General features: G+C 31.7%; 2 protein-coding genes across 3 annotated transcripts in view; both read right to left on the bottom strand.

The window, feature by feature from the left end:
- Positions 1–12,296, bottom strand: part of LOC141394054 (uncharacterized) — a 208,677-nt gene extending 196,381 nt beyond the window's left edge. The window contains exon 1 of the mRNA XM_073967869.1: positions 12,289–12,296. Coding sequence (XP_073823970.1) covers positions 12,289–12,291 — 3 coding nt within the window. The 5' untranslated portion in view covers positions 12,292–12,296. The remainder of the gene's footprint in view (positions 1–12,288) is intronic.
- Positions 1,685–20,408, bottom strand: part of Pect (phosphoethanolamine cytidylyltransferase) — a 32,109-nt gene continuing 13,385 nt past the window's right edge. The window contains exons 2-7 of one of the 2 annotated variants that reach the window (XM_073967872.1): positions 14,368–14,618; positions 14,229–14,295; positions 9,354–9,466; positions 7,942–8,069; positions 7,689–7,874; positions 1,685–3,364 (exon numbers count right to left, since the gene is read on the bottom strand). In XM_073967872.1, coding sequence (XP_073823973.1) covers positions 3,047–3,364; positions 7,689–7,874; positions 7,942–8,069; positions 9,354–9,466; positions 14,229–14,295; positions 14,368–14,618 — 1,063 coding nt within the window. In that variant the 3' untranslated portion in view covers positions 1,685–3,046. Of the gene's footprint in view, positions 3,365–7,688; positions 7,875–7,941; positions 8,133–9,353; positions 9,467–14,228; positions 14,296–14,367; positions 14,619–20,408 lie in introns of both variants that reach the window. The other variant, XM_073967870.1, reaches the window with a different exon arrangement.

The following is a 20,408-nucleotide window of genomic DNA, read 5'->3' on the forward strand; positions in this document are numbered from 1 at the left end:
CCATTATATCCCAGCATTGTTAACATGTGCTGGATGCGGATCTGCCAAACGGAACACATCGTCTATATCCAGGCACGGACAAAAACAACTCGAAGCAGGTATCCCGGTGTATATTCCCGCTCCCATGGTGAAAAAATGGTGCTTTTACTGACCCTTTTTGATGGTTAGGGTACCTATATACACCCTTTTTGAGAGAAAGGGTACTTCTATAGGCCCTTTTTGAAAGAAAGAGTGCTTCTATACACCATTTCTGAAAGAAAGGGTGAAAGAAAGGGTGCTTCTATACACCCATTCTGAAAGAAAGGGTGCTTCTATACACCCATTCTGAAAGAAAGGGTGCTTCTATACACCCATTCTGAAAGAAAGGGTGCTTCTATACACCCATTCTAAAAGAAAGGGTGCTCCTATACACCCATTCTGAAAGAAAGGGGCCTAATTACGACATTCGATTCGATCGAGAATTTGCTCGTGAATGAAAAAATCGAGCTATGAACACCTTTTTGCTCTCCAAAGAACACTAAGAAGGTAGATGGTAAAAAATTTGTTTATTTTAAAGCAAAAACTAAAAAACAAAATTATTAACGAAAAAATGTACATATTTGTTGAAATCGTTGAATAGTACTTTCGGAATGAAGATGTGCTTGAAAACTGTACGAAATTATTTATTTTTGTAAAACTTTTTGACTTTGTTGTAACAAATTTCTAATGCACATACCTTAGTAAATGTACAGTTGGTGGGGCGAATAGGTTTTCATAGTTTGATTTGTTCAATCACGAGCAAATACTCGATCGAATCGAATGTCGTAATTAGGCCCAAGGATGCTTCTATACACCCATTCTGAAAGAAAGGATGCTTCTATACACCCATTCTGAAAGAAAGGATGCTTCTATACACCCATTCTGAAAGAAAGGATGCTTCTATACACCCATTCTGAAAGAAAGGATGCTTCTATTGACACTTTCAGAAAGAAAGGGTGCTTCTATTTACCCTTTCGGAATGCAATGGTGCTTTTATTGAGAAAGGGTGCTTCTTCTGACCCTTTCTGGAAGAAAGGGTGCTTCTATTGACACTTTCTGAAAGAAAGAGTGCTTATATTGTCCATTCCAGAAAGAAAGGGTGTTTTTATTAAGCTTTCCTAAAAGAAGGGTGTTTCTATTGAGCCTTTCTGAAAGAAAGGGCGCTCCTATTGGCACTTTCTGAAAGAAAGAGTGCTTATATTGACCATTCCAGAAAGAAAGGGTGTTTTTATTAAGCTTTCCTGAAATAAAGGGCGTTTCTATTGAACCTTCATGAAAGAAAGTGTGTTTCTATTGACCCTTTCTGAGAGAAAGGGTGGTTCTTTTGACCCTTTCTAAGAGAAAGGGTGTTTCTATTGACCTTTCGGGAAGAAAGGATGCTCCTATTGACCCTTTCCGAAATAAAGGGTGCTTCTATTAAACCTTTCTGATAGAAAGGGTGCTTCTCTTGACCCTTTCTGAAGAAAGGATGCTTCTCTTGACCCTTTCTGAAGAAAGGATGCTTCTCTTGACCCTTTCTGGAAGAAAGGATGCTTCTCTTGATCGTTTCTGAGAGAAAGGGTGCTTGTCTTGATCCTTTCTGAGAGAAATGGTGTTTCTCTTGATCCTTTCTGAGAGAAAGTGAGCTTATATAGGGCAATGACTAATATAAATTAAACAAATTTAGTTAATATTTATGATAATTGTTTTCTTTATTAACACATATAATAAATTAAATAATAAAATATAATCATTCTAATGTAAAACAATTACAAATCTATTTCTTCTGCTTGCTTAATTCTCTATTCAAAAGCAAAGCAAGATATGTTGTAACACTAAATAAAGGTAATAAAATAATTGTTTATTTTGTTTGTATTAAATTAAATATTCAACTAAAAAGATATAACTTTTACAGATTAAGTAGTAGAACTAACAGTTGTTGGACAAAATTTTGCATACAATATTTTTTTTGTTTGTTTAAAGCAGGCAAAGGCAAAAGGAGATATACAAAAAAAAACGCTTCCTGACATGAACACAATATTCATGGTTGACAAAACTGAATTTTCAGAAAATTATCCTTCAATGCGTTTTCACATGTATACATTTAAACAGAGAAGGAAAAAAGCTAAACGGAGATTATTTACATTACTCCTTCAATAAATAAATATATTTGTGATACATACATGAAATTTAGTTTAGTTTCTAAAGGTTTTGTTTTTACGATTTGTTTTGGAACAGTATATAACAAACATGCTACATATAATTTAGTTAGAACAAATTATCTTATACAAGAGCCTTATACATATATAAAATCTCTAACTAAAAATATATATTTGTTTTTGTATAAGGTATATTATCATCATGATCATCATATATGTATATATGGAAGACACAAAAATGTGTCTAATTTCTGTTTGTTGACTTTTTTGCCACATCCACTCTTTATAAATAAAGAGTTTGATTAACAAAATAAAATTTTAAAAGAAAAGAAAACTTATAAATGTTTTAATTTTGACAAAAAATAAATAAAAAATATCGCAAGCAATATTTCATCACATAAAAATATATCGCATGCAATATTATAAATAAAATATAAAAAATATTTTTTAGTTGTTGTTAATAAAATTATACAATGGCAAAACTAAACAAAATATGTAATAATAACAAAAAATATACCCGAAATAATTGTTTTAAATTTTTAGAAACAAAAAATAATAATAAAATTAAAAATAAAACTTAATAATAATTATAATATTCCATGAAATTCTCTTCTCAAAAAATGTTGGTGTTTTTCTTGGAAAATGGAGCCATGCATGTTGCAAGGTGTCTAGCATAAATCTAGACATGTTGTTTTCTTTGGATATCGCAGTTGGCAGGCGTAGCATTTCGATTTCAAGAGTTATTCGTAATTTCTGGAAAGTGTGTAGTAATAGTAATAGAGCAACAAATTATTACTAGTTGTAATTTTTTAAGAATTTAAGAGATTTTTTGTAGTATTGTTGGTCTTGCTATCCTCCTGATTTACTAAATAATAACCGCCGCTATTTTATTAGCCAGCCTTTTGTGTCAGCTTGGCACGTTGCAGCGCCTCAAAGGCTTCAACTTCTTTCTTCTCTTTGGCCTTGTTACGTCTCTCATATTCCAGACGATGTGAAATGATACGTTCCACAATGCGTTCCGTGGTCATGGTGTTTGAGGAATCGATAAGGCAGAAAATGCCTCGTGTCTTTGGTATGGCATAAGGATCGATTTTACCATCCTCCAAGGCAATGGGTGTCTGACCATGACACACCACGTCAACTTTGAAATGATCCAAAAGATCTTCGGTTACACAGTAGGGTGCGCCAATAACGACTTCATTGACATACTGGAAATAAAAGGAAAAATAACATTATAAGTATGCATTTTAATTTTTGCTGTTCAGCCCGATCATGAATATCAACTCCCAGTGAATTGTCTCACTCGCTCCTCTAAGTTTCAACGACAGAAAACAAAACCCACTGGTAGTTTGCATTCATGATCCGGCAGAATTATATTATTATAATTAATGAATAATAATAAATAAAATAAAAACAACGGCAGCTGCGCCTCCAAAAAATGCACAAGCCCTCTAAAAATATTTTAAAAAAATTCATGAGGCTTCTAAAAATATTTTAAAAAAAATCACGAGGCCTCTAAAAATATTTTAAAAAAATCGACGAGGCCTCTAAAAATATTTTAAAAAATCCACGAGGCCTCGAAAAATGTTTTAAAAAATCTACGAGGCCTCTAAAAATATTTTAAAAAATCCACGAGGCCTCTAAAAATATTTTATAAAATCCACGAGGCCTCTCAAAGTATTTTTAAAAATCTACGAGAACTTCAAAAATATTTTAAAAAATCCACGAGCACTTTGGAGGCCTCTAAAATATTCTTAAAAATCCACGAGGCCTCCAAAATTTTTAAAAAAAAAAACCTACGAGGTCTTTGAAGGCCTCTAAAAATATTTTAGAAAATCCTCGAGCCCTTTGGAGGCGTCTAAAAATATTAAAAAAAAATCAACAGCACCTTTGGAGACCTCTAAAAATATTTTTAAAACCTTTAAAATTTTTTTTTAAAAACCACAAGGCTTCGGATGGCACTGAAAATATTTTTTTACAATCCACAAGGACTTTGGAGGCCTCTTAAAAGTATTTCAAAAAAATCTACGAGGCCTCTTAAAAAATTTTAAAAATCCACGAGGCCTCTTAAAAATATTTTTAAAAATCCACGAGGACTTTGAAGGCCTCTAAAATATTCTTAAAAATCCACGAGGCCTCCAAAAATATTTAAAAATAAAACCTACGAGGTCTTTGAAGGCCTCTAAAAATATTTTAAAAAATCCAAGAGTCCTTTTAAAAAAATTAACGAGATGGCACAGAAAATATTTTTTTTACAATTCACAAGGACTATGGAGGCCTCTAAAAATATTTTAAAAAATCCACGTGGCCTCTAAAAATATTTTAAAAAATCCACGTGGCCTCTAAAAATATTTTAAAAAATCCACGTGGCCTCTAAAAATATTTTAAAAAATTCACGTGGCCTCTAAAAATATTTTAAAAAATCCACGTGGCCTCTAAAAATATTTTAAAAAATCCACGTGGCCTCTAAAAATATTTTAAAAAATTCACGTGGCCTCTAAAAATATTTTAAAAAATCCACGTGGCCTCTAAAAATATTTTAAAAAATCCACGTGGCCTCTAAAAATATTTTAAAAAATCCACGTGGCCTCTAAAAATATTTTAAAAAATCCACGAGGCCACTAAAAATATTTTAAAAAAATCCACGTGGCCTCTAAAAATATTTTAAAAAATCCACGTGGCCTCTAAAAATATTTTAAAAAATCCACGTGGCCTCTAAAAATATTTTAAAAAATCCACGTGGCCTCTAAAAATATTTTAAAAAATCCACGTGGCCCCTAAAAATATTTTAAAAAATCCACGTGGCCTCTAAAAATATTTTAAAAAATCCACGTGGCCTCTAAAAATATTTTAAAAAATCCACGTGGCCTCTAAAAATATTTTAAAAAATCCACGTGGCCTCTAAAAATATTTTAAAAAATCCACGTGGCCTCTAAAAATATTTTAAAAAATCCACGTGGCCTCTAAAAATATTTTAAAAAATCCACGTGGCCTCTAAAAATATTTTAAAAAATCCACGTGGCCTCTAAAAATATTTTAAAAAATCCACGTGGCCTCTAAAAATATTTTAAAAAATCCACGTGACCTCTAAAAATATTTTAAAAAATCCACGTGGCCTCTAAAAATATTTTAAAAAATCCACGTGGCCTCTAAAAATATTTTAAAAAATCCACGTGGCCTCTAAAAATATTTTAAAAAATCCACGTGGCCTCTAAAAATATTTTAAAAAATCCACGTGGCCTCTAAAAATATTTTAAAAAATCCACGTGGCCTCTAAAAATATTTTAAAAAATCCACGTGGCCTCTAAAAATATTTTAAAAAATCCACGTGGCCTCTAAAAATATTTTAAAAAATCCACGTGGCCTCTAAAAATATTTTAAAATATCCACGTGGCCTCTAAAAATATTTTAAAAAATCCACGTGGCCTCTAAAAATATTTTAAAAAATCCACGTGGCCTCTAAAAATATTTTAAAAAATCCACGTGGCCTCTAAAAATATTTTAAAAAATCCACGTGGCATCTAAAAATATTTTAAAAAATCCACGTGGCCTCTAAAAATATTTTAAAAAATCCACGTGGCCTCTAAAAATATTTTAAAAAATCCACGTGGCCTCTAAAAATATTTTAAAAAATCCACGTGGCCTCTAAAAATATTTTAAAAAATCCACGTGGCCTCTAAAAATATTTTAAAAAATCCACGTGGCCTCTAAAAATATTTTAAAAAATCCACGTGGCCTCTAAAAATATTTTAAAAAATCCACGTGGCCTCTAAAAATATTTTAAAAAATCCACGTGGCCTCTAAAAATATTTTAAAAAATCCACGTGGCCTCTAAAAATATTTTAAAAAATCCACGTGGCCTCTAAAAATATTTTAAAAAATCCACGTGGCCTCTAAAAATCTTTTAAAAAATCCACGTGGCCTCTAAAAATATTTTAAAAAATCCACGTGGCCTCTAAAAATATTTTAAAAAATCCACGTGGCCTCTAAAAATATTTTAAAAAATCCACGTGGCCTCTAAAAATATTTTAAAAAATCCACGTGGCCTCTAAAAATATTTTAAAAAATCCACGTGGCCTCTAAAAATATTTTAAAAACTCCACGTGGCCTCTAAAAATATTTTAAAAAATCCACGTGGCCTCTAAAAATATTTTAAAAAATCCACGTGGCCTCTAAACATATTTTAAAAAATCCACGTGGCCCCTAAAAATATTTTAAAAAATCCACGTGGCCTCTCATACTATTTTTAAAAATCCACGAGGACTTTGGAGGCCTCTAAAATATTCTTAAAAATCTACGAGGCCTCCAAAAATATTTTAAAAAAACCTACGAGGTCTTTGAAGGCCTCTAAAAATATTTTAGAAAATCCTCGAGCCCTTTGGAGGCGTCTAAAAATATTTTAAAAAAATCAACAAGACCTTTGGAGACCTCTAAAAATATTTTTAAAGCCTCTAAAAATATTTTTCAAAAACCACAAGGCTTCGGATGGCACTGAAAATATTTTTTTTTACAATCCACAAGGACTTTGGAGGCCTCTAAAAATATTTTAAAAAATCCACGAGGCCTCTCAAAGTATTTTTAGAAATCCACGAGGACTCTAAAAATATTTTAAAAAATCCGCGAGGACTTTGGAGGCGTCTAAAAATATTTTAAAAAATCCACGAGGCCTCCAAAAATATTAAAAAAAACCTACGGATCTTTGAAGGCCTCTAAAAATATTTTAGAAAATCCTCGAGCCCTTTGGATACCTCTAAAATAATAAAAAATCCACGAGGGCTTTAAAAATATTTAAATAAATTCTCGAGGCTTATAAAAATATTTTATAAAATCCACGAGACATCTAAAAACATTTTAAAAAATCCACGAGGCCTCTCAAAATATTTTAAAAAAATTACGAGGACTTTAAAAATATTTTAAAAAATCTACGAGGACTCAAAATATATTTTAAAAAATCCAGGCCTCGTGGAAATAAAAATAAAAATATTTTAAAAAATCCACGAGGCTTTTAAAAATATTTAAAAATCCACGAGGCCTTTAAAAATATTTATGAAAATCTACGAGGCCTTGAAAAATATTTATACAAATCCACGAGTCCTTAAAAAGTATTTTTTAAAAATCCACGAGACCTTTAAGAATATTTTTAAAAATCCAATAGGAGTTTAAAAATATTTTTAAAAATCCACAAGGACTTTGGAGGCCTCTAAAAATATTTTAAAAAATCTACAAGGTCTTTGGAGGCATCTAGAACTATTTAAAAAAAATCCACGAGGCCCTTGAAGGCTTCAGAAAATATTTTTAAAAATCCAAAGGACCTTCGAAGGCCTCTAAAATTATTTTTAAAACCGAGGCTTTTGGATGTCTCTAAAATATTAAAAAATCCACCGAGACTTCGGAGTAGTCTAAAATATGTTTAAAATTCCACAAGGATTGCGGGGCCTCTAAAAATATGTTTTTTTTTTTAACTAGCAAACCGTTTGTTATAATTAGGCTTCAAGTTATTTATATGGAACTTCCATAGTTCTTTGCACTTACTTTGCAGGCTAAAACACTCAAAACACGTTCATGCAGATTCATGATGGGATAATTGCTACCCTTGTAGGAATTCACAACGGGATCTGTATGCAGGCCAACAATGAGATAATCACCCAATTCCTTGGCCTTTTCCAAAAAGTCCAAATGACCAACATGAAACAAGTCAAAGGCACCGGCAACATAAACCTTGAAAACAAAAACAAACAAAAAAATAAATATTTTGTTGTTGTGACATTCCCAGGGATATACTTACAATTTTATCACCAGGTTTGGGAGCTTTGCCATCACTGAATTGTATTATCTTTTGTGTGGTAGGCAGGAACTGACTGCAACCGGTCCATGGGGATTTGGCAGAAGAATCTTGACCCATATTCGATGAACCTGACAATAATAATTTACATTTTGGTATTGTTTTATTTATGACATTGTCAAATAAAACTTTATCTATAGTTTGTGATGTTGTTGTTGGTTTTTGATTTGTTGTGTTTTAAATAATACAATATTTAATAACATGAATAATAAACAGAAGACATTTACAAAATACAACCAAGACACCAACCAACCGGTAGAGTGATTATGATTTACATTTGAATTTTAAAGCATAGTTTTAGGCATTGGTTTGTTTTTTAGTTTAGTTTAAAATTAAATACAATTGTGCAGTTTGTTACAAGTTATTAGGTGAAAATATTTGTTTAATAGCATAAATTTAATAAATATACAAACATTTGTTTTTTGAGGTTTTGACATTAGACAAAGCAAATTGAGTTATGTTTAAAGGGGAAAGAAAGGTTTTTAATTTTAAGGAATTTTTAGTAGTTTATAGGTTAAAATAAGTGGGAAAAAAGTAGATAGGAAGTGTTGACAGTGTGAGTGTTGGGTAGGTAGTAGGTAGGTAGTTGGGTGGATAAGTGGAAGTAGTGTTGGATTAAGACATAGAATAAAAAAAGAAAAAGAAGAAAAACATAAATAGTTAATTGTTATTTTTCCATAGCAAAGATAAGTTATGTATGAACAAACTAACAAACATTTAAATGGAAGATTTAAGAAGAACAATAGCTTAGTTTTATAATACAAAAGAAACAATAAAATGTATACATTTGTTAGCAAACAAAACTATCTAATTCTTAAGAGTTAATACAACTTAATAACAACCTAATCCATAATATAGTCGTAAACAAATACTTAGGACTTTTTCACACACAAAAAATAAAGAATTTGATTTTTCAAGGGCAGCATGCAATAAAATTGTATTATAGGAATTAATATTTATTTTATTGAGATAATTTTAAAGAAAGGAAAGAGAAAGAATATAGATTTCAAATTTAATTATATTATAAAATGCATTTTCAACGTCTCCAGTTCTTTTGTGTTATTGTGGCATAGCCAGGATGATGAAAATGCATTTACAATTTAAAAAATGAAGATAATCGAAATTTCCAAAATTTAAAACAAAAACCTATAAATCAAATTAGCAACTCATTATTAAAAATAAAACTTAATTATAAAGCAATACTTGTAAATAATAATATAATCAGCAATTTAATAAATATTTGTTGTTATTATGTTTCTTAACAAAGCATATTTACACAAGCATTTAATACAACTAAATACTCTTTACATCTACTTACTAAATACTTATCTCATTTAGGCAATAGAAAAACATACCTTCTTTTTCAATGGCATATTCGGCAGAACCTTGATGGAAATGATTTTTAGTTAATAACAACATACGACCGACTAAATCTGTTGTTGATACGCCGGCTGTACGTTTAACTTCCCTGGAAAGGAAAAAAATGTAAAGAAATAGAATTAAAAACTTATGCATTTCTGAAGTCACAAAGACGATAATAAACGACAAGAAAATAATGCAAAAGACCCACCACAAACTTATGGAAAGGCTTTGCACATTTAGGCACGTCAGGAATGATTTACAGAGTGAGAAGCACAAACTTGAACCCTTATATCAACTGCAGGCTTGAATTACATTCAAACCAACACATTAGCTCAGGCAGTAAGTTAATAATGTGTGAAGGACATGCTCGGGGACCTCATCGGTTCCATGGCATCAGCTGAACGCCACCGCCATAATTAATAATGGTCCCAAATTGATAACGAGGCATTTGGAGGCCTCTAAAAATATTTTTAAAAATCCAGGAGGCTTTTGGAGGCCTCTGAAAATATTTTTAAAAATCCTAGAAGTTTTTGGAGGCCTCTGAAAATATTTTAAAAAATCCACGAGGCTTTTGAGGCTTCCAAATTTTTTTAAAAAATCTTTGGAGCCCCTAAAAATATCTTTAAAAATCTACGGAACAAATCTAGTTTAGTAAAAACTCTCCGATTTTTTTGAAATTTTTTCCAGAGGTAGGTATTTTTACGCTGATTACGGGAATATAAAATTTTCTTGGGGGACGGACCCGGTTACCCGGTTATTCGACCCGAAAGTCCGGGTACCCGGTACCCGATAGACCCGGTTCTACTGAACCGATTCTTACAAAATGGGTATCGTTGGAAAGCTTATGAAACTACCTATCCAACAAGTGGTCATATGATGGGGTTATCTCCAGGGGTTCAGAAGTTATAACCAAAATACCTCTTTTTGGACCCGGGTTTTTCCATAAAACCCTCAAAAAGTCGAAAAAGGGCCCATTATGGGTGCTCAATTAATCCACGTAATTTTATAGCTCATACTTCAACCTTTCCAAAATGGTGCCATTTGTTATAATACCTTCACTGGGTCCAGAGTTTTTCTAAATTCATCACTTTTTTTAAGTAAATTTTTTTCTAAGTAGCCGGCCTTCGGCCGGGGATTTAAGACTTTCTCCTATGGACAGGTTCAAATCTAGGGAATGGGAACAACATTTTCTTTTAAATTATAAATTTTCTCTAAGTAGCCGGCCTTCGGCCGGGGATTTAAGACTTTCTCCTATGGACAGGTTCAAATCTAGGGAATGGGAACAACATTTTCTTTTAAAGTATAAATTTTCTCTAAGTAGCCGGCCTTCGGCCGGGGATTTAAGACTTTCTCCTATGGACAGGTTCAAATCTAGGGAATGGGAACAACATTTTCTTCTAAATTTTAAATTTTTCTCTCATTCTAAGGTCAATATCTCTGGACCCAGTAAAGGTATTATATATAAGAATCGGTTCAGTAGAACCGGGTCTATCGGGTACCGGGTACCCGGACTTTCGGGTCGAATAACCGGGTAACCGGGTCCGTCCCCCAAGAAAATTTTACATTCCCGTAATCAGCGTAAAAATATCTACCTATGGAAAAAATTTCGAAAAAATCGGAGAGTTTTTACTAAACTAGATTTAAGCCAAATCTACGAGGTCCTTTGGATGCTTCTAAAATTATTTTAAAATATCCACAAGGTCTTTGGATGCCTCTAAAAATATTTTTAAATATCCACAAGGTCTTTGGATGTCTCTAAAAATATTTTAAAAAAATCCACGAGGTTTTTCGATGCCTCTAAAAATATTTTAAAAAAATCCACGAGGTCTTTGGATGCGTCTAAAAATATTTTAAAAAATCCACAAGGTCTTTGGATCCTCTAAAAATATTTTAAAAAATCCACGAGGCCTTTGGATGCGTCTAAAAATGTTTTTAGATATCTACGAGGCCTTTGCAGACCTTTCAAAATCTTTTTAAAAATCCACAAGGCCTTTGGATGCCCCTAAAAAATCTTTTTAAAAATCCATGAGGCCTCTAAAATGAAAATATTTTAAAAAATCCACGAGGCCTCTAAAAACATAAAAAAAATCTACCAGGCCCTTGGAAGTCTCTAAAGATATTTAAAAAAATCCACGTTTGGAGGCTTCTAAAATGTTTTAAAAAAATGTGAGGCCTCTAAAAATTTTTATACGAAAACCCCATACCTAAAAATGTTAAAAAAACCTACAAGGCCTTTGGAGGCCTCAAAACATATTTTTGAACATCCAAAAAACCTTTGGAGCCCTATAAAATTTTTTCGAAAAAATCCACGAGGCCTTTGGAAGCTTCTATAATATTTTGAAAAATCCAAGAGGCATTTAAAAATCCACCGGCCTTTGGAGGCTTCTAAAAATATTTTAAAAATCCACCCTGCCCTTGGAGATCTATAAAGAAAAATATTTTTTAAATATTAAAAAAAGTGTGAATGACTTGCTCGGGGACCTCATCGGTTCCATCGCATCATTTAAACGCCACCGCCCCAATCAATAATGCGTCCGAATTTATAGCACAATAATCAATACATTTCCCGGATGTTGCCTGGAGCCACACGCCATGCTGCATCTGTTCAACTGCTCTGTTAAACAGATCATCAGATCCAGAGCCAGAAGTTGTCTACACATTTTGTACGTTGAGCAAAAACGCTCCTATCGCTCCTATATCACCAATGTGGCACTCGGTCAGATAAATGACCACAGAAGCTAGTCTTTTCGCTTAGCATAGACCACCTTCTTATTATCGTTTTCTTCATCAGACCACCTGACATCATAACCTCTGACTAGCGTCATTTTCTAAAGCTGATTAGCAAGTTTTCGGAGAATTTAGCAATCACCACTTCAGAGAGCTGGCCAGTCCCTCAAATCCCCTGGTAGCTGAGAGAATTTTCCGGGACATAATAAGCCGCTGCAGTCGCTGACTTCTTACCTATTGGTCGAATAACCGAAATTAGACCAAATTTCCAAGCAGAGGCAAAAAAAGAGAGTTAGTACAGAGAGTAAATCCGAAACAAGTAAAAAAGCGCTATGTTTGGTCGCACCGAACATGTTTTTACATACCATCCACACCATCAAATATTCCGAACCAAAATTTAATAAGTAGCTTTCTTTCAGTTACGAAAGTACCTATGCCCATAATCTGTGGTAGGAAAGTTTTCTTACCACTGGGAACCCTAAATGACAAATTACAGCCAATTTAGAACAAACAAAACAAGTAAAAAAGTATCAGTCGGCTTTGCCGACAGAGATATACCCTCAGCCTGTGTATATTGAAACAAATTTTTAGGGGGTTTTAAAAATGTTGGGCGTTTGAACCGACGAAAATGTTGATTAGGATTAAAGATCAAAAGTTTTGCGCAGGAGATACTAAAAGGAATGGATCGACATTGACCGTTATGGAAGTGCATCTCCAGCCACAACATATGGTGCCATAGGGGGTTTTTACACACTTCGGGCTGTTTGCTCAAGAAGTATGGACTTGCCCCTGAAGAAAACTTTTACCCTCGTAATTGAGGCAGCGAATGCAAGTTGCTTGAACAAAGTGATTCGATATCAGGCCTTAAAGTGAACTTATCCGAAATTTTGTGTGGGAGGTAACGGATGGAGTGGACAAATATAGCCCATATTTCAACCTGAGCTATATCTGGTAGATATATTGGGACATGTAAAGTATAGACCAATTCGGCCACTCCCTTCAAGAGTTACCATACCAACAATTTTTCCGAACATGTTTGAACTTTTGTGGGGGAGGTACCTGAAGGAGTGGACCGATATGAATTACGTTCAAACTTAAACTATGTTTGGACAAAATATTACTAAGGACATATTTTGGACCGAACCGGCAGATCAGTTCGAGAGCGATCTTGCGCTCCAACCACCTCACACGGTGACATTGGGGTTTTTTGCAAGTTTCATGATATTTTCTCTGGAAGTATGGACTTGCCCCTGATGAAACTTGTACCGTCGTATGGAGGGCAGTGAATACAAGTTGCTAAAACAAAAATCAAAGCGATTCGAGAGATGGCCCTAAACTGAACTTTTCCGAAATTTTGTGTGGGAGGTACCCAAAGGAGTGGGCCTATTGAGAAATAATGGTCTAAAACCATTATTTCGATGAGGCACATTTTCGTCGTATCAAAGTGTATATACCCTCCTTAGCTTAAAGGCTGAGGGTATAAAAATAAGAACTTCACAAATTTGAAATCGGCTGGAACAGTTATATGGGGCTATTTCCACAATTTTTGATGGAGAAGGTTTTTGGTCGTTAGGAACCGTAAATGCCAAATTATAGTCTATGAAATGTAGTGAAAAATTTTAAAAGACCTGAAATCAGACGTTGTGGTCTTGATTTTTGGGGAGACGTTTTTGGACCAATGTGAACCCTAAATGCCAAATTACATTCAAGTTGAGCAAAATGTATCTAAAAACTTTAAAATACTCGAAACGGGACGGTACAGTTCTATGCTGGTTATTCCCAAACATGGACCTATGTCAAGAAATTTTTGGCGAAGAAGTCTCTTGGGCACTTGGAACCGTAAATTGCCAATTTACATCCAAGTTGAGCAGAAGATGTAGCAAAAAATTAACAGAAGAGCTCATCTTTATAGATGAGCTGAAGAGTTCATCTTTATAAATGGACAGAAATTCATCTTTATAGATGCGTAGGGGGTAATCTCTTTATAGATAAGCATAAGGTCATCTCTTTATAGATGATCAGATGTTCATATTTATAAATATAGAATATATCCAGACATCCAAAATGTAACTTTTCTTAAAAACAAAAAATAGATTTGAAAATATTTATTTTTAAAGCGTTGTTGTTGTTTTTTTACTTACTTATATCTATTGGCCTTCTTTACCAAATGATATGTGTCAACACCCTCAGCGGTCATTGTAATATCATCTAAAAATAAAATGAAAAACACATATATAAGTTAATATTTAAAAGCGAAAGTAGAAACAAATAAAAACTTACCTCCATGTACACAAAAATCACAGTTGTGCTCATCCAATACTTCCAATGTTGTTACATAGGGAGCACCCAAAACAACTTCATCCACCCACTTAATACCCTTGACCATTTTGACACGTTCCTCTTCGGTAAATACGGGGGGTCCTTTGTGTTTTGTAATTTCATCGTCGGTGTGAATGCCAACAATGACTTTATCACCAAGGGCTTTGGCTTGTCTCAATGAATTGGCGTGGCCAAAATGGACCATGTCATAACTGGAAAGATAAATAGTAAACAATAAATTAATAATTATAGAATACAATTAAAATAAAAAAATAAACAATAAATGGAAATTGCATTATTTAATTAAAACGTAATAATATGTAATTGTGTCGTTTGGAAAAACTTATAAAATCGAATCGAAATATGTGCCTCACAAGACAATACAATGAATGTGTGCAATAGTTATCAAATATTTGATAACATTTGTGACACTTGGAATAATTGAAAAACAAATACAAATTCCAGTGATTCTAACACGATTCAACTTCCTTTTAATTGAACGTAATGAGTATTTCCGATCAGTCTACAAGTTCAGGCTTGTATACTATTGTCTTCTATATAATGTTTTATTGATGAAACAAAGCAGAAATTTGTAACAAATTCTATTGTTGTCTGGCGTATACAAAAAACAAGCAGTAAAAAGAAGTAAACATGTAGATATTTATGATTGGATAGAAGCAAACAAACCACCAGAGGTAACAGCACACATATTGCGCTATATAGTTGAAATTTTTCAATATTCCCTCTAAAAAATTAAAATATTCCTTTACGTTTAATTGAACACAAGCGCCTCTTCAATTGAATTTTATTAAAAATTATTTCAACAAATCACCAGACAATGGATGGGTGACGTCAACCAATCGCGACGCCAAACAAACAATTCAAATTTCATATTCTTGAAAAAACAAAACAATTAAACCAAGTTCTTCAATAAAAACAAGATTTTGAATATTAATACTTAACAGTTTTCAATTGCCACAATTTACTTCATTTTTTTTTTTAATTTCATAAGGTTCTCTTTTCTTGCTGAATTAATCTTATCCATTAGAAAATGTGACGCTCTAAATATTTTTGATTATTTTTTCTTATTTCAAGCACTTGAAGCACAGTTGTTTATATAAGAAGCTTATTAATGCTGGGTTTTTGGCGTGTAGGTGATAAAGAAAACACGAAAATACATTTTCAAATTAATTTAAAGCGAAAAAGGTGATAATTTTATTATTTTAATATAATTCAGCAAAGCTGAATTAGATGGAAAAAATGAAAATATCAAAATATTAATTAAATTCACTGCAAATGTTATGATCTATTTATTTTTATGCAATTCAGCAAAGCTGAATTAACTAAAAACAAATTAATGTATTAAAATTTTAATTAAATTAGCTTCAATTAAAATTCCCGCAAAATTCAGCCCAGCTAAATTCTTTAAAAAAGTACAAAATGTTTATTTGTATTTAAGAATTTTTGTTTTAAGTTTTTTTACACAATTCAGCTCAGCTGAATTCGCCGTGGATTTTTAAATAATTTTTATGGCCCTCCCATCCGCCATTAGCCGGCGTGGATTTTTAAAATTATTTTTATTGCCCTCCCCATCCGCCATTACACGTGGATTTTTTAAATAACTTTTATTGTCCTCCCATCCACCATTAGGCATGGATTTTTTAAATAATTTTTATTACCCTCCCATCCACCATTAGGCGTGGATTTTTTAAATAATTTTTTTGCCCTCCCATCCACCATTAGGCGTAGATTTTTTAAATAATTTTCATTGCCCTCCCATCCACCATTAGGCGTGGATTTTTTAAATAATTTTCATTGCCCTCCCATCCACCATTAGGCGTGGATTTTTTAAATAATTTTTATTACCCTCCCATCCACCATTAGGCGTGGATTTTTTAAATCATTTTTATTACCCTCCCATCCACCATTAGGCGTGGATTTTTTAAATAATTTTTATTGCCCTCCCATCCACCATTAGGCGTAGATTTTTTAAATAATTTTCATTGCCCTCCCATCCACCATTAGGCGTGGATTTTTTAAATAATTTTCATTGCCATCCCATCCACCATTAGGCGTGGATTTTTTAAATAATTTTTATTACCCTCCCATCCACCATTACGCGTGGATTTTTTAAATAATTTTTATTGCCCTCCCATCCACCATTAGACGTAGATTTTTTAAATAATTTTTATTGCCCTCCCATCCACCATTAGGCGTGGATTTTTCAAATAATTTTTATTGCCCTCCCATCCACCATTAGGCGTGGATTTTTTAAATAATTTTTATTGCCCTCCCATCCACCATTAGGCGTGGATTTTTCAAATAATTTTTATTGCCCTCCCATCCACCATTAGGCGTGGATTTTTTAAATAATTTTTATTGCCCTCCCATCCACCATTAGGCGTGGATTTTTTAAATAATTTTTATTGCCCTCCCATCCACCATTAGGCGTGGATTTTTTAAATAATTTTTATTGCCCTCCCATCCACCATCAGGCGTGGATTTTTAAAATAATTTTTATTGCCCTCCCATCCACCATCAGGCGTGGATTTTTTAAATAATTTTTATTGCCCTCCCATCCACCATCAGGCGTGGATTTTTAAAATAATTTTTATTGCCCTCCCATCCACCATCAGGCGTGGATTTTTTAAATAATTTTTATTGCCCTCCCATCTGCAATTAGGCGTGGATTTTTAAAATAATTTTTATTGCCCTCCCATCTGCCATTAGGCTTGGATTTTTTAAATAAATAATTTTTATTGCCCTCCCATCTGCCATTAGGCTTGGATTTTTTAAATAAATAATTTTTATTGCCCTTCCATCCGCCATTAGGCGTGGATGTTTTAAATAATTTTTATTGTCTTTTTTAAAAAACTCTTATCAGCAATGTTAATCATCACAATACTAAAGAAATTTAGTTAATTTAAGTTTAGATCACAATTCAGCTCAGCTGAATTCATATAAAAATTTAAAAAATTGCATTATAAAAAATTTATGTATATTTTATGATATTCAGCAATGCTAAATTTGCTCAAATATCGCAAAAATGTCTTGTTATTAAAGAAATTAAATTTTTATTACATTTCTTACACAATTCAGCACAGCTAAATTGAATAAAAATCATATAAATATTTTCATTATTTAAAAAATTTAGCAAATTTAAGGCTTGCGAACAATTCAGCTAAACTGAATTCATTAAAATGTTTATAATAAACTTCCAAATAAATAATATTATCAAATAAAAGTTTAATGCTATATTTTATGATATTCAGCAAAGCTGAATTCACTCAAATATCTCTAAAATATCTTGTTACTAAAGAAATTAGATTTTTATTGCCTTTCTTGCACAATTCAGCCCAGCTGAATTCACAAAAATGTGTACAAACATTGTCGATATTAAAAAAGATTGGAAAATTGAAGGCTTACGCACAATTCAGCTAAGCACAATTGTTTGAATAGTATAAAAACTTGAATTATAAAATTTTTTTGTTACATTTTATGAAATTCAGCAATGCTGAATTCACTCAAATAACTCGAAAATGTTTTGTTAGTAAAGAAATTAGGTAAATTCATTGAAAAGTCTTAAAAAACAAATTTATGGCCAATTTTTTTTTTTAAATTCAGCTAATCTGAATTTAATAATTTGATAGTAATGATTACATTTCCAGCGCCTAATAATCATAAATTGAATTTATTACATATTCAGCTCAGCTGAATATAACCAAATATGGTAAATTACATACAAAACCATTTTATAAGATATTTTACGTTATATGCATCTAATTCAGCTATGCGGAATTCAATAAATCTATTGTTTAAGTCAATATTTTCCCCAAAACTGTCTAATTTTCTTCAATTTTCAAGCAAACAAAAAACTTTCCATAAAAATTCATTTCCTACCAAATGTTTTTTAAACAAAATTTTATAGTTTCCGTTAGTATACCGACTAGTAATTGTTAGCGTAGCCAATAGTTGCAAATTGAAAACCGTTACTCTAGCACTTGGACATATAGAATACAAACTTTCTTTAACAATAATTACAAAGAAAATTTGAGAAATTTCAATTCAAGTGCACTTAAATGAACATGTTATTTGTATTTAAAAGTTTTGCCTTATTTGAAAGAAAAACGTCCAGACAAGTTTCGAACTCACAACCTCCAGTTTGCGAGGCGAACACACATACCCCTGGCCTATTGGCTGGGGAATCACGTTACTTTTTTGTTGTCCATTCATAAATGAATAGATTAGCGCTTTTATAGAAATTACAAAACAAAAGAAGAGATGGGCCAACAAACGAGTGAAGAGAGAAACACGAGAGCGAGAGGGGACCCGCAATAAGCGGCGATAACTCGTACTGCTGACGAATGATTGTGTGTCAGAGTATTAAAGAAAAAAAAAAAACAGTATAAAATAAGAAGCAGAAAGAAAAAATAAAAACAAATAAAAAAAAACCAAACAACATATGATGCGGTACAAAGTCCAACATGATTTTAAATTAAACCCAATATAAGAAGAAATAATAATAACAACAAAAAAACAACAACAATTAAGTTTGCAACAAATAAAACTACAACTTGTACTAGTACGGTTTTTAATTTGTTTGAAGCAGAAGCCAAAAAACGTGCTGGGCTATTTAGAGGTTTTGTTGTTAGGCATGAGTCCGATAAAAAGTTTATTTTTGGGTATTTTTGACATGGTTTCCTGTTTCAAGTTATTATAACAAAAAAATAATGCAAACATTATGCACATATTAGCATTAGAATATGAGCTGAATATCTTAGTTTTAAACAAATCTAGCAGTCACATGTTAAAAAATAAGATATTCAGCTATTATAAATAATAAAACCAGAATTTTGCCACAAGTGAAGCAATTTATTTGCAATTCAGCAACAGCTGAATTGAAAAGCCATATGCTAAACTGTTTTGAGGGACTTATTATACTCGCTCTCCATTCGGGTTTTTGTAATTCAGCTAATCTGAATTTAAAAACTTGTTCAGTGTTATTGTATTATTCTAATGGAATATCTTCATTGACACATATAAGCATTATATTCAATATGTGAAGAGAAGTTTAGCTATACCAATGAGAAACGAAATTTCGACACTATTAATACATTTATTTGGAATTCAGCAACAGCTGAATTAATGTTTTTAAGAAAAATTACTTGGCGAACTTTATATAGATGATTTCAAATGGTGTTTTTGTGGTTCAGCAAAGCTGAATTTGAAAAATTGTAAATTTGATTATTATAAAATAAAATTATTCTCACAAATAAATGACCTTCGTCATAATAAGACAACAATTAAATAAAATTATTCAAATTTTGATTAAAAAACGATACAAATAAGTTGTCACAGAACTGCAAATCCCAATATCCAATAAAATGCGCTTATTTCCTAATTCGGCTTAGCTGAATTGTTATATATAACGCACAATATTTTTTGTGGAATTTTTATGCATATGAGGTTTTAAAAATTTTATAGTTTGTATAAAGAATCATATTCAGCAAAAGCTGAATATAACACGCACTACAAGATTAACCTTTTATAATTCATATTATGTACTTTTTTAGTAATTCAGCAAAGTTCAATTTGAAAATCTTGAGGTTATGTGTATATTTTGCTAAGAGGAAACCGTTAAAATATATAATATATATATATATATATATATATATATATATATATATATATATATATATATATATTATATATATATTATATATTTTAACGGTTTCCTCTTAGCATAAGAGATTATAGAATTTTAATGTTTTGAATGAAAAAGTGAAATTCAGCAAAAGCTGAATATAATATACAAAAGCTGAATTGTAAGAGCACCTTTTTAAAACCCATGTTATGTACTGTTTTTTTTTTTAATTCAGCTAAGTTTAAATTTAAAAAGTTTAAATTATACTCATATATTTTGAACAAAATATTTTAATATAATAAATATTCAATTTTTGTGTAAAAAATTTCAAAGTCGGCTAGCTGAATTATCTCTCCTC

The sequence above is a fragment of the Musca autumnalis genome, unplaced genomic scaffold (genome assembly GCF_047663935.1).
Source record: "Musca autumnalis isolate F117 unplaced genomic scaffold, ASM4766393v1 scaffold_2, whole genome shotgun sequence".
NCBI lineage: Eukaryota > Metazoa > Arthropoda > Insecta > Diptera > Muscidae > Musca > Musca autumnalis.